This window comes from Palaemon carinicauda, chromosome 27 (genome assembly GCF_036898095.1).
Source record: "Palaemon carinicauda isolate YSFRI2023 chromosome 27, ASM3689809v2, whole genome shotgun sequence".
NCBI lineage: Eukaryota > Metazoa > Arthropoda > Malacostraca > Decapoda > Palaemonidae > Palaemon > Palaemon carinicauda.
The window spans coordinates 33,697,647-33,710,558 of record NC_090751.1 but is presented as its reverse complement, the minus strand read 5'-3'; the positions used below and the strand labels follow the sequence as shown (position 1 = coordinate 33,710,558).

At 41.8% G+C, this 12,912-nt stretch overlaps 1 protein-coding gene across 2 annotated transcripts in view; it reads right to left on the bottom strand.

The window, feature by feature from the left end:
• The window catches only part of mus101 (mutagen-sensitive 101), a 156,607-nt gene that overhangs the window by 91,870 nt on the left and 51,825 nt on the right, over window positions 1-12,912 (bottom strand). For both annotated transcript variants that reach the window (XM_068350996.1, XM_068350997.1), the window contains 2 exons: window positions 4,280-4,630; window positions 1,616-1,833 (listed from right to left, as the gene is read on the bottom strand). In XM_068350996.1, the coding sequence (XP_068207097.1) occupies window positions 1,616-1,833; window positions 4,280-4,630 (569 nt within the window). The remainder of the gene's footprint in view (window positions 1-1,615; window positions 1,834-4,279; window positions 4,631-12,912) is intronic.

Here is a 12,912-nt window from a genome sequence, read left to right as displayed (position 1 = left end):
TGTACACCCCCACCTGTATAGCGATCGCTGGCGTATCCCGACCGTAGATTTCTGTCGGGCAACAGAGTTGACAGCTACATGATCATCGGGTAAGATTAATATTGAAAAAAAACTGTTACCCCAGTTTGCAAATTACTTCTACAGCATTGAGGAGATAATCTACTATAACCTAGAAGTTTGTTCAACTGAGTAATCAGCTTGCTTTGAGGTGAATGCTACTGGCTTCTAATAGAGATTTACCTGCTAAGGATCTCATTCAACTTGGGAAATAGATAATTGAAAGAGAGGAGAAAGATATACAAACCCCAGAGCCTAGAAGATTTACAACAAAGAACATGTCAGAAGGTTTTTCACTGACACAGACAGAAAGGATTGGTAAAGTTTCATGCTGAGGACCCAAACACTAAGATCTATCAAAGGGTCATAGATTTGGATGTATCTTGGAGGAGAATGTAAATTTTTGCTGGGAAGCTACTTTAAGAAGGTGGAAAGTCAGTAAAAAGCCTTTCTACATGAATGTTTTCTACAAGAAGAGTCCGACGATGAGACACAAGGAGGAAGAAGAGGTTGACAGAGGAGGAAGAAGAGGTTGACAGAGGAGGAAGAGAGAGAGCAAACTTCCTCTACTTCTTGCAAACCATTCTTCCCTGTTGTCACAGAGGAGTCATGATCTAAGTGACTGACAATGACAGTGCTTCCTCAGAGGAAAAAGCTATAAGGGCTTCCTTCGCTGAAACACAAACCACTACACTGGGGGTTTTATCTCATCTCAATCCGAATCGGAACTCCTTTTTGAAGAAGAAAGACTAGTTACAATCAGAGTACATCATCTTCCTGTTGGGAAGTAAAAGAAATAGTAAGAAAGGGGGTGGGGATAAGGCTACTTACAATTACCCCTTCACAAAGATACATAACACATGAGGCTCCTAGAGGTTTGTATCCTTATGGGAACAAAATCTACTCCGCAAAATGTTCATCTTTCCCTATGATTATACTGTACAAGCAAGAACGCTCACAAAAGAGTAAACACAAAATACACATATAACAAACTAAAGTAAGAAAAGATCCAACTGTCAAGAGAGCAATGCAACAGTACTTTACGTTCGTACTCGTTGCAGACAAGGTCAAAAGTGGTTATTCATTGACAGGCAAGTGGGAGGGGCTTCCCTTCGTACCACTTGTCATTAATCATCTGCCTTGTTAAGAATTTAATGGCCATTCCATTACAAAGAAATGTTTTCCTATGAATGTGAACAAATTTTTGTTTGCCAGACCATTTTGAAAAATGCTTTATTTTGTATAAATAGCTATACATGTTTCCAATACGAGCAATACAATGCAATCTACAAAAAATAGAATTTGCCCGATAAGCATGATATAAATTCATATAAATTAATGTAAAAACAAACTGAAGGGTTTCACATGGGCAACCTATCATATGATATGGAGGCATATACAGTAATACACAAAATCACTTTAAAAGCTTCGTGGGAATGCTCAAATAAAGGATAGTTCACTAGTTCATACAAACTTAGGGAGGTTTCCAACTTGCCGAAGTCCAACTAAAAGAGGTCTTGTTGCAAAAATGTATTGAACAGTGAAAAATATTACTTACGTTATGTTTTTCTGCATCGACGCAGTCATCAAGGAACCGATGGGTCACAATTTCTTTGGCCTTTTCATGAACTGCACCTGTTCCTTCAAAATCTGTGATAGAGTAATCAACATCCCCTTCATAATCCAAAGAGACCACCTCCCCACCGTGTTCTCTAATGGCAGTGATGTAATCTTCTGAAAATTTCTGACTGTAGCCGGTAATTGTGAAAAGTTTACCTAAAAGAAAAAAAAAAAGTCATAAACCAACATGAACCTTCCCATTACAAAAAACTGAGATAATCCTGGCTTTGTTTTTCCTTAATAAAACAAGGCAAAAGATTCTATATAGAAATTGTTAATATCTTCCAAAAGAAATCAGATTCGACTTGGAAAACAACTAATGAATTTGCCAAATTTACATCATTTGCCTAGCTATGATATCCCTTTGTTAAACATAAAAATTTTTTCTTATAATAGGAAAACTTAATAACTATCAATTAGGCAGGAATTAAGCTTCCCTAAAACAGTTAGTTTATAACTCAATTATTGTCTTCATATTACATAAAGTTTCCATAACTTTTCAGTAACTTTTAAGGGTTCTAGGACAATTGCCAGGAGGACAATAGCCAGCCGGACAATTGCCATTCGGATAATTGCCAGTTTCAGTGCCATGCGGATAATTGCCAGTGGGACAATTACCAGCCGGACAATTTCCATGCTTAACAATTATTTTCGGTCCTAGGTGATTTCCTTGGTTAGAAATTTTTGTAAATATTTCTTTCTGTATTATTTACTTCCAAACTTCAGAATTTTTTGTAAATATTTCTACTTCCAAACTTCAGTAGTGAACATTTTTATTTGTATACTTCAGGCCTTTTAAATGATTTTTACCATCAAAAGTGAGCGTGTCAAAGATATTCTCGTTGATGCTCTACAGTATATGTACCATAAAAATGGATCTAATAGCGATAAGTCCGTAATCTACTGGGAATGTGCAAAAAGAAAACAAAACTCGTGTAAAGCTAGAGTGCACACAGAATCAAATCAGAAAAGTACGAGTTGATAAAAACTACCGACGAACATAATCATGAAGCATCTAAAAGTACTGTTGATGCTAAGAGTACTGTTGCAAAGTTAAAAGATAAAGTTGCATCGAATAATTCCACCACAAGATCATTAGTTGTAAGCTGCTTTTCGACATTGGATACCTGCTCATGGGCTGAAGTGCAAAACATCCAGCATCTAAGTAGAAATGTTCGTCGATGGAGGCAACAAACTATAAGTGCTCCAGCAATCCCTAGGAAAAGGATCGGTTTTTGCATTCCAACAAATTTTCAACATCTTTCATCTAGAGAAAAGTTTTTGCAGTATGATTCGGGAGCTGAAGACCATAATCATATTCTGATATTTGCTACTGAAGTTGGGTTTGATCATTTAAGGAGGTATAGAAACTGGGCAGCTTATTTTGAAGTTACTTACATAGGAGTGATGAGAGGAAGAGACGGAAACCGTAGAAGAGCCAGTCCATTATTTCTAATTTCGATTTGGAACATGCACGTAAGAACTCAAATGTGTATGCCACGAACGAACAGCAGTCTCGAAGGATTCCACAGTGCTTTATCAAATAATGCTGAACAACACCCTCATATTTGGAAACTTATAGATCGTCTCATGAAAGAGGAAGTTTTGTCGCAAACAAAAGTGATTCAAATGGAAAGAGGAGATGAGAGACCTACAAACACAAAATATAAGAAGATCAACAAGACTTTAAAGCAGATAATTTAATCAGCCTCTATAATCCTGACGATAAAATCACCTTTCTTAGATCTATTGGTTATAATGTACATATTTTTTAAAGTATGCTAAAAGTGTTATATATGTGTTTTGTTAATAAATTTGATTTACCTATTTTTTCTCTATTTAATATGTTCTTAACAGAGTTTAGGCAAAGGCTATCCATCTTATCAAACATAAAAAGAAAGCAATGACCAATTAAAAAACAGATAGAAAACCATTCAATAATAATATATCAATGGCAATTGTCCGGCTGGCAATTTTCCGGTTGGCAATCGTCCATACTGGCAATTGTCCGACTGGCAATTGTCCGGCTGGCAATTGTCCGTTCACGCTATATTTCTTAGCCTCAATTACAAATACAGTTTGTGAAAATCTGCCTTGTATAAAATATCAAAATCCATTAAGGAACCTGCAACTAAAATCATCATAAAATACAAAATTTTTAAAAATACTTGAACAAAAATCATAATTAGCCGAAATAATGTTGGCTAACTTGCAAAAGTAGCTAACCTTCTCACAGGCACATGAATAATGAGATTTTGGCACATATCAATACATGTGCAGTACTACAAGCAGACTACAATTTTCTTTCTATCTTTGAAACAAAATTTCAAGTTTTCTTTCCTGTTTCATAAATTCTTCTAGCTATGTGTGAGCATATAATTCCTCTCACTTGATAATCTCTACTGTTGTCCCACTGCTACACAACATTAAATACAATTAATTTCACTTAAGCACAAGTCAAAGCATGAAAATTACCTGAGCCTGTATGTAAAAGACAAAATAATCCTAAAAATCAATAAAACAGGAAAAATGTACTCCAAAAATTAATACCCTATCTATACTGTATAAACATTCAATATTATAGTGAATGACTCTTACATACCATGGAAAATTCCAGGAATTGTACTTTCTTGAGAGTCAGGAAAGGATGACATATTTAGTGTTTCCTCATCACGATTTGATCCAGATCGATTCATATACTTTTTCATTAACTCCTCATCCACAAGAGTTTCATTATTGTCTGGAACTAATTTCCGATTTTCTGAAAGGGATGATTTCCTAGAACTAATTTCTGGTTTCTTCGGTGAAGATTTTTTGTCTTGTGCATATGAAAATGGAGCTTCATCTGCAGGTTTTTGAAGTTTTATGCTCTCAGTAATCCAGTCACCATAAACTACATGTGGCTTTGAGCTCCAGGACAAAATGGTATTCATATGTTCCTCCACAACTTTACCTGTTAAAACAAGAAGAGCACAGACATAATTTTAATTAATCTTAATGAGGCATGAAAACTGAATTGAGAGAATAAAAATTAATCTAATTTCTATCTCTGTATATTCATTTATAAAAGGTCTATGTGTTATCTCTATACATACATACATATACCCAGGCACTTCCCCCAATTTTGGGGGGTAGCCGACACCAACAATGAAACAAAACAAAAAAGGGGACCTCTACTCTCTACGTTCCTTCAGCCTAACCAGGGACTCAACCGAGTTCAGCTGGTACTGCTAGGGTGCCACAGCCCAACCTCCCCCGTTATCCACCACAGATGAAGCTTCATAATGCTGAATCCCCTACTGCTGCTACCTCCGCCATCATCTAAGGCACTGGAGGAAGCAGCAGGGCCTACTGGAACTACGTCACAATCGCTCGCCATTCATTCCTATTTCTAGCACGCTCTCTTGCCTCTCTCACATCTATCCTCCTATCACCCAGAGCTTTCTTCACACCATCCATCCACCCGAACCTTGGCCTTCCTCTTGTACTTCTCCCATCAACTCTTGCATTCATCACCTTCTTTAGCAGACAACCATTTTCCATTCTCTCAACATGGCCAAACCACCTCAACACATTCATATCCACTCTAGCCGCTAACTCATTTCTTACACCCGTTCTCTCCCTCACCACTTCGTTCCTAACCCTATCTACTCGAGATACATCAGCCATACTCCTTAGACACTTCATCTCAAACACATTCAATTTCTGTCTCTCCGTCACTTTCATTCCCCACAACTCCGATCCATACATTACAGTTGGTACAATCACTTTCTCATATAGAACTCTCTTTACATTCAATCCCCAACCCTCTATTTTTTACTACTCCCTTAACTGCCCCCAACACTTTGCAACCTTCATTCACTCTCTGACGTACATCTGCTTCCACTCCACCATTTGCTGCAACAACAGACCCCAAGTACTTAAATTGATCCACCACCTCAAGTAACTCTCCATTCAACATGACATTCAACCTTGCACCACCTTCCCTTCTCGTACATCTCATAACCTTACTCTTACCCACATTAACTCTCAACTTCCTTCTCTCACACACCCTTCCAAATTCTGTCACTAGTCGGTCAAGCTTCTCTTCTGTGTCTGCTACCAGTACAGTATCATCCGCAAACAACAACTGATTTACCTCCCATTCATGGTCATTCTCGCCTACCAGTTTTAATCCTCGTCCAAGCACTCGAGCATTCACCTCTCTCACCACTCCATCAACATACAAGTTAAACAACCACGGCGACATCACACATCCCTGTCTCAGCCCCACTTTCACCGGAAACCAATCACTCACTTCATTTCCTATTCTAACACATGCTTTACTACCTTTGTAGAAACTTTTCACTGCTTGCAACAACCTTCCACCAACTCCATATAACCTCATCACATTCCACATTGCTTCCCTATCAACTCTATCATATGCTTTCTCTAGATCCATAAACGCAACATACACCTCCTTACCTTTTGCTAAATATTTCTCGCATATCTGCCTAACTGTAAAAATCTGATTCATACAAACCCTACCTCTTCTAAAACCACCCTGTACTTCCAAGATTGCATTCTCTGTTTTATCCTTAATCCTATTAATCAATACTCTACCATACACTTTTCCAACTACACTCAACAAACTAATACCTCTTGAATTACAACACTCATGCACATCTCCCTTACCCTTATATAGTGGTACAATACATGCACAGACCCAATCTACTGGTACCATTGACAACACAAAACACACATTAAACAATCTCACCAACCATTCAAGTACAGTCACACCCCCTTCCTTCAACATCTCAGCTTTCACACTATCCATACCAGATGCTTTTCCTACTCTCGTTTCATCTAGTGCTCTCCTCACTTCCTCTATTGTAATCTCTCTCTCATTCTCATCTCCCATCACCGGCACCTCAACACCTGGAACAGCAATTATATCTGCCTCCCTATTATCCTCAACATTCAGCAAACTTTCAAAATATTCCGCCCACCTTTTCCTTGCCTCCTCTCCTTTTAACAACCTTCCATTTCCATCTTTCACTATCTCTTCAATTCTTCCGCCAGCCTTCCTTACTCTCTTCACTTCTTTCCAAAACTTCTTCTTATTCTCTTCATATGACTGACCCAATCCCTGACCCCACCTCAGGTCAGCTGCCCTCTTTGCCTCACGTACCTTGCGCTTTACTTCCACATTTTTCTCTATATCTTAGTAAAATATAAATGGATTTGTAGTTTCATACACAAAATTGTTTTAAATAAAAAATCAGTTACATTTTCCTATATTTGTAGTATTCAGAAATCCTAGACTTTGTACATTAAGAAAATAAGATCCTTGTTACCTGGACATTTACAATGTGCATGCCCCACATTGATCTTCATTGAAGGCTAGTAAAACCCTCACTTCAAGAGTAATTTAGACTATAAGTGTAGGCAATAAAATGTTATTTTTATTAGTAAAATAAATTTTTGAATATACTTACCCGATAATCATGTAGCTGTCAACTCCGTTGCCCGACAGAATTCTATGGAGGGATACGCCAGCTATCACAATACTAGAAGGGGGTGTACTTACCAGCGCCACCTGTGGCCAGGTACTCAAGTACTTCTTGTTGACACCTCCTCAATTATTCCTCGGTCCACTGGTTCTCTATGGGGAGGAAGGGAGGGTCGATTAAATCATGATTATCGGGTAAGTATATTCAAAAATTTATTTTACTAATAAAAATAACATTTTTCAATATTAAACTTACCCGATAATCATGTAGCTGATTCACACCCAGGGGGGTGGGTGAAAACCAGTGTACAAGATTAAAGGATAGCTAAGTATCCCGTATTTCATATAATCAGTTATCCACAATAACAATGAAATAATAAGTACCTGGTAAGGAAGTCGACTTGAACCGTTACTCTGCCTTTAATAAGATCGTCTTCCTTACTGAGCGCAGCGTTCCTCTTGGGAGGCTGAATCAACTCAAAGGTGCTAAAGTATACAGGGCTGCAACCCATACTAAAGGACCTCATCACAACCTTTAACCTCGGCGCTTCTCAAGAAAGAATTGACCACCCGCCAAATCAACAAGGATGTGGAAGGCTTCTTAGCCGACCGTACAACCCATAAAAAGTATTCAAGAGAAAGGTTAAAAGGTTATGGGATTATGGGAATGTAGTGGCTGAGCCCTCGCCTACTACTGCATTCGTTGCTACGAATGGTCCCAGGGTGTAGCAGTACTCGTAAAGAGACTGGACATCTTTGAGATAGAATGATGCGAACACTGACTTGCTTCTCCAATAGGTTGCATCCATAACACTCTGCAGAGAATGGCTCTGTTTGAAGGCCACTGAAGTAGCCACAGCTCCCACTTCATGTGTCCTTACCTTCAGCAAAGCAAGGTCTTCTTCCTTCAGATGAGAATGTGTTTCTCTAATCAGAAGCCTGAATAGTAAGAAACTGAGTTCTTAGAACTTGGAAAAGAAGGTTTCTTGATAGCACACTATAAGGCTTCTGATTGTCCTTGTAAAGGTTAAGACCTTTTTAGATAGTACCTAAGAGCTTTAACTGGGCAAAGTACTCTCTTCAGACCATTCCCCACCAAGTTGGACAGGCTTGGGATCTCGAACGACTTAGGCCAAGGACGTGAAGGAAGCTCGTTTAGCAAAAACCGAGCTGCAAGGAACATGTAGCCGTTTCAGATGTGAAAACAATGATCCTGCTGAAGGCGTGGATCTCACTTACTCTTTTAGCTGTTGTCAAGCACACGAGGAAAAGAGTTTTTAATGTGAGGTCCTAAAAAGAGGCTGATTGGAGAGGTTCAAATCTTGATGACATAAGGAACCTTAGGACCACGTCTAGATTCCAGCCTGGAGTGGACAACCGACGTTCCTTAGAGGTCTCAAAAGACCTAGGGAGGTCCTGTAGATCTTTGTTGGTGGAAAGATCCAAGCCTCTGTGGCGGAAAACCGCTGCCAACCTACTTCTGTAACCCTTGATCGTAGGAGCTGAAAGGGATCTTACTTTCCTTAGATATAACAGGAAGTCAGCAATCTGGGTTACAGTGGTACTGGTTGAGGAAACTGCATTGGTCTTGTACCAGCTACGGAAGACTTCCCCTATAGACTGATAGATACTGAGAGTGGATGTTCACCTTGCTTTGGCAATCGCTCTGGCTGCTTCCTTCGAAAAGCCCCTAGCTCTTGAGAGTCTTTCGAAAGTCTGAAGGCAGTCAGACGAAGAGCGTGGAGGATTGGTGTACCTTCTTTACGTGAGGTAGACTTAGAAGGTTCACTCCGAGAGGAAGAGTCCTGGGAATGTCGACCAGCCATTGCAGTACCTCTAAGAACCATTCTCTCGCGGGCCAGAGCGGAGCCAACCAACGTCAGCCGTGTCCCTTTGTGAGAGGAGAACTTCTGAAGTACCCTGTTGACAATCTTGAACGGCGGGAATGCATACAGGTCGAGATGGAACCAATCCAGCAGAAAAGCATCCACGTGAACTGCTGCTGGGTCTGGAATCGGAGAACAATACAACAGGAGTCTCTAGGTTATCGAGGTAGTGAACAGATCTATGGTTGGCTGACCCCACAGGGCCCAAAGTCTGCTGCAAACATTCTTGAGAAGGGTCCACTCTGTGGGGATGACCTGACCCTTCCGTCTGAGGTGATCTGCCATGACATTCATACCGCCCTGAATGAACCTCGTTACCAGTTAGCTTTCGATCTTTAGACCAGATGAGTAGGTCCCTTGCGATCTAGAACAACTTCCACGAAAGAGTCCCTCCCTGCTTGAAGATATAAGCCAAGGCTGTGGTGTTGTCAGAGTCCACCTCCACCACTTTGTTAAGCTGGAGGGACTTGAAGTTTATCAAGGCCAGAATAACCGCCAACAACTCCTTGCAATTGATGTGAAGTGTCCTTTGCTCCTGATTCCAAGTTCCCGAGCATTCTTGTCCGTCCAAAGTCGCACCCCAGCCCGTGTCTGATGCGTCCGAGAGGAGACGGCGGTTGTGTTTCTGAACAGCCAAAGGTAGACTTCCTTGAGAAGAAAGCTGTTCTTACACCACGCGAGAGAAGACCTCCTCTCTTCGGAAACAGGACTGAGACCGACTCTAGCGTCATGTCCTTTATCCAGTGAGCAGCTAGATGATACTGAAGGGGGGGGAGGTGGAGTCTCCCTAACACGATGAACAGGGCCAGCGATGAAAGTGTCCCTGTTAGACTCATCCACTACCTGACTGAGCATCGGTTCCTTCTCAGCATGCTCTGGATGCATTCTAGGGCTTGGAAGATGCTTGGGGCCGACGGAAAAGTCCGAAAAGCTCGACTCTGAAGATCCATACCCAAGGAGACAATGGTCTGGGATGGGACGAGCTGAGACTCCTCAAAATTGACCAGGAGGCCCAGTTCCTTGGTCAGATCCATAGTACATTTGAAAATCTCCAGACAGCGACGACTTGTGGGAGCTCTTAAAAGCCAGTCGTCTGACGGAGCCGGACACAAGATCATGGTACTGCTGCACAGTCTGTGAACTGTCAATCATGGGCAAGCGAGGAAGTACAGTGACAACCCGAATCTGTCTAGACTGTCTGGGTCGTACAGACAAACTCCTTATCGGGTTGCTGAGGTTGCCGCACTGCGTCACAACAAGTCACTTCTGTTGGTTGTTGAACGTCTTCCCCGTGACACATTGACTCCGTAAACAAAAAATCCTCTAACAAGGACTAAGCTTGGACTGCATGTCTTGTAACACAGCTCAAGGTCTATGGGAGCAGGTGTGGTAACAGACGGGATTAGCGACTGAAGTGGAACCATTACCTTCCCTGGAAGCATGTTATGCTTAAATAAAAGTCCATAGGAGGCTATGCAGCTAAAGGCTCCCTCCAAATGACAGAGTCCTCAAGGGAATATCAGAAGGAGGGAGAAAAGAACTTTCTCATCTACAGGGACCATATCCTAGAAAAGCTAAGTTCTCTCAGTGAGGGTTCACTGGTGCAAAAGCAGCAGACTAGAAGGCAACGTTATGAAACTGCTTGACAGTCTAGTGAGTTGGCAACAACCAAAGATGTGTGACTGAGAAGCATGCGGTAAGGTATGCAGAGCATGTTGTATGCAGAGTATGCTGTATGCAGAGCATGCTGTATGTAGAGCATGTTGTATGCAGAGCATGCTGAATGCAGAGCATGCTGTATGCAGAGCATGTTGTATGCAGAGCATGCTGAATGCAGAGCATGCTGTGTGCAGAGCATGTTGTATGCAGAGCATGCTGTATGCAGAGCATGCTGTATGTAGAGCATGTTGTATGCAGAGCATGCTGAATGCAGAGCATGCTGTATGCAGAGCATGCTGTGAGCAGAGCATGTAAGGTAAGCAGAGCGTGTGCATGGCGTTTAACATTTCTCAGAAATTCCATGACCAGTGCTAGAGTGCTTTATGCATGCTTGCATGGGGTTTTAATATCAACATAATATATACCTTACATTCATAACTCATGATTCATATTTTTGCCATATTTTGCGATATTGTTAAAAATATATTGCCAGGAATACAAATATATTTTCTTTTATAAGTAATACAAATAACCTCCATTATCATAGGTTTGAAAATGGAGGTAAGGTATGTTGAACAGCAGAGTCAGAACGAGCTGGAACAACAATAGTTGTGGTTTCCTCTTCAAGACTCTGTTGAGGGAACACCTGAGGCTCAGTCTGCAAAGGCTGATCAGCAGAAGGTAGGCTCATGGGTGGAGGAGGCTGACTCCTGGCATGAGTGGCTGAACTCAAGGGTTGCGCTTGCTGAGTGGTTGGCGGATGCGCAGTAGCAAGTTCCTGAGGAACGAGTTGAGGTTCCTGCGGTGTGAGCTGAGAGCGAAAAGGTAGTGGCTGCGCAGAACGCAGTAAAAATCTCGCAAGTTGAGGCTCCTGAGGCGCAAGGCTAAGGTGTTGAGGTGCTTGCCTTGAGGAGGGTTGAGCTCGCTGCAGCGAGAGCTGAGGAGACTGACTCATGGACGGGAGAGGTTGTTGTACCTCAACCGAGTGTTGCATCACTGGTGGAGCAGCAAGTGGAGGCGGAGGAAGAGAGGTATAATCCTCCTGATCCCATTGTAAAAGTTGCCTTAAGGAAGGCGGAGGCTGAACACCACTGGGAACAGCAAACTCAGAACGTGGCTCAACATCGTACGCCTGGCAGGTGGAACTGCGATCAGGCGGAGTGAGCGCAGGCGGAGGGAGTGTAGGCGGAGGCGGAGGCGCAACACTCTCAGCCCGACACTCACGCATCAAGTCCGAAAGCAGTGCTTGCATGGACTGTAGTAGAGTCCACTTGGGGTCGGCAGAAACTACAGTAGGCTGAGGTAAAGCCTTAACAGTTGAGCTCTGTTGTGGCAGAACCTTACTCCTCTTAGGCGGAGTGCATTCAACTGATGACTGAGGAGAGTCAGAGCTAACCCAATGACTGCATCCGGGTTGTTGAACTCTAACTTCGTACGTCTGGCATAGGTCTGGACTTTACGTTTAAGAGGTCTTGAGACCTGAGACCAGCGTTTTCTCCCCTAAATTTCTTCTGCAGACGAGCAAAATAAGGGCTCAATCGTCTGCGGGTGGGAGTGACGGTCTCGGTAAGACACGCCCACAACCACCGAGGATACTTCTGAGCGCCGATCAAGGCCTGCTGAACCCTTCTGCCCTTCGACATTGCTTCTCCCCTGGGCTTGGGAGCTTGCAAGAGGTCCCGGACTGGGAGGACGACTGGCGCGCAAAGAAGTACCCTCACGCACAACACTGAACTTTGCGCTAATCACTTATCACTTTGATTTCTGTTTGCACTTATTTCACTGAACTCGAAACTTTAAGTGGTTTGTACCTGAAACACGCAATTCTATCCTTTCTCAAAAGTTAGTAATTGCGAAAACAGAATTACAATGTAACAGAAAAATCTAATGAAAGATAAATAATTCAGTGGCTGGAAAGAGACTAAACACTAGATCACTCTAGAAACGTTTACCTTCTTCCCCTAAAGAGACTAGGGAGAAGAGTAAAAACGATAAAAACGTTATTCGTACGCCTGGCAGGCTTGAATGAAACGTTTATTCTCCTCTTTCTCCCTCCGTCTCTATCTCTCTCTCTCTCTCTCTCTCTCTCTCTCTCTCTTGACTTAGAACCTGAGAGAAGAGCCCAATCATATATATCGTTAAAACATATTATTGTTAAAGGAAAAAAACTGAAATATTTCCCAAAATGAAAAGTTCCTT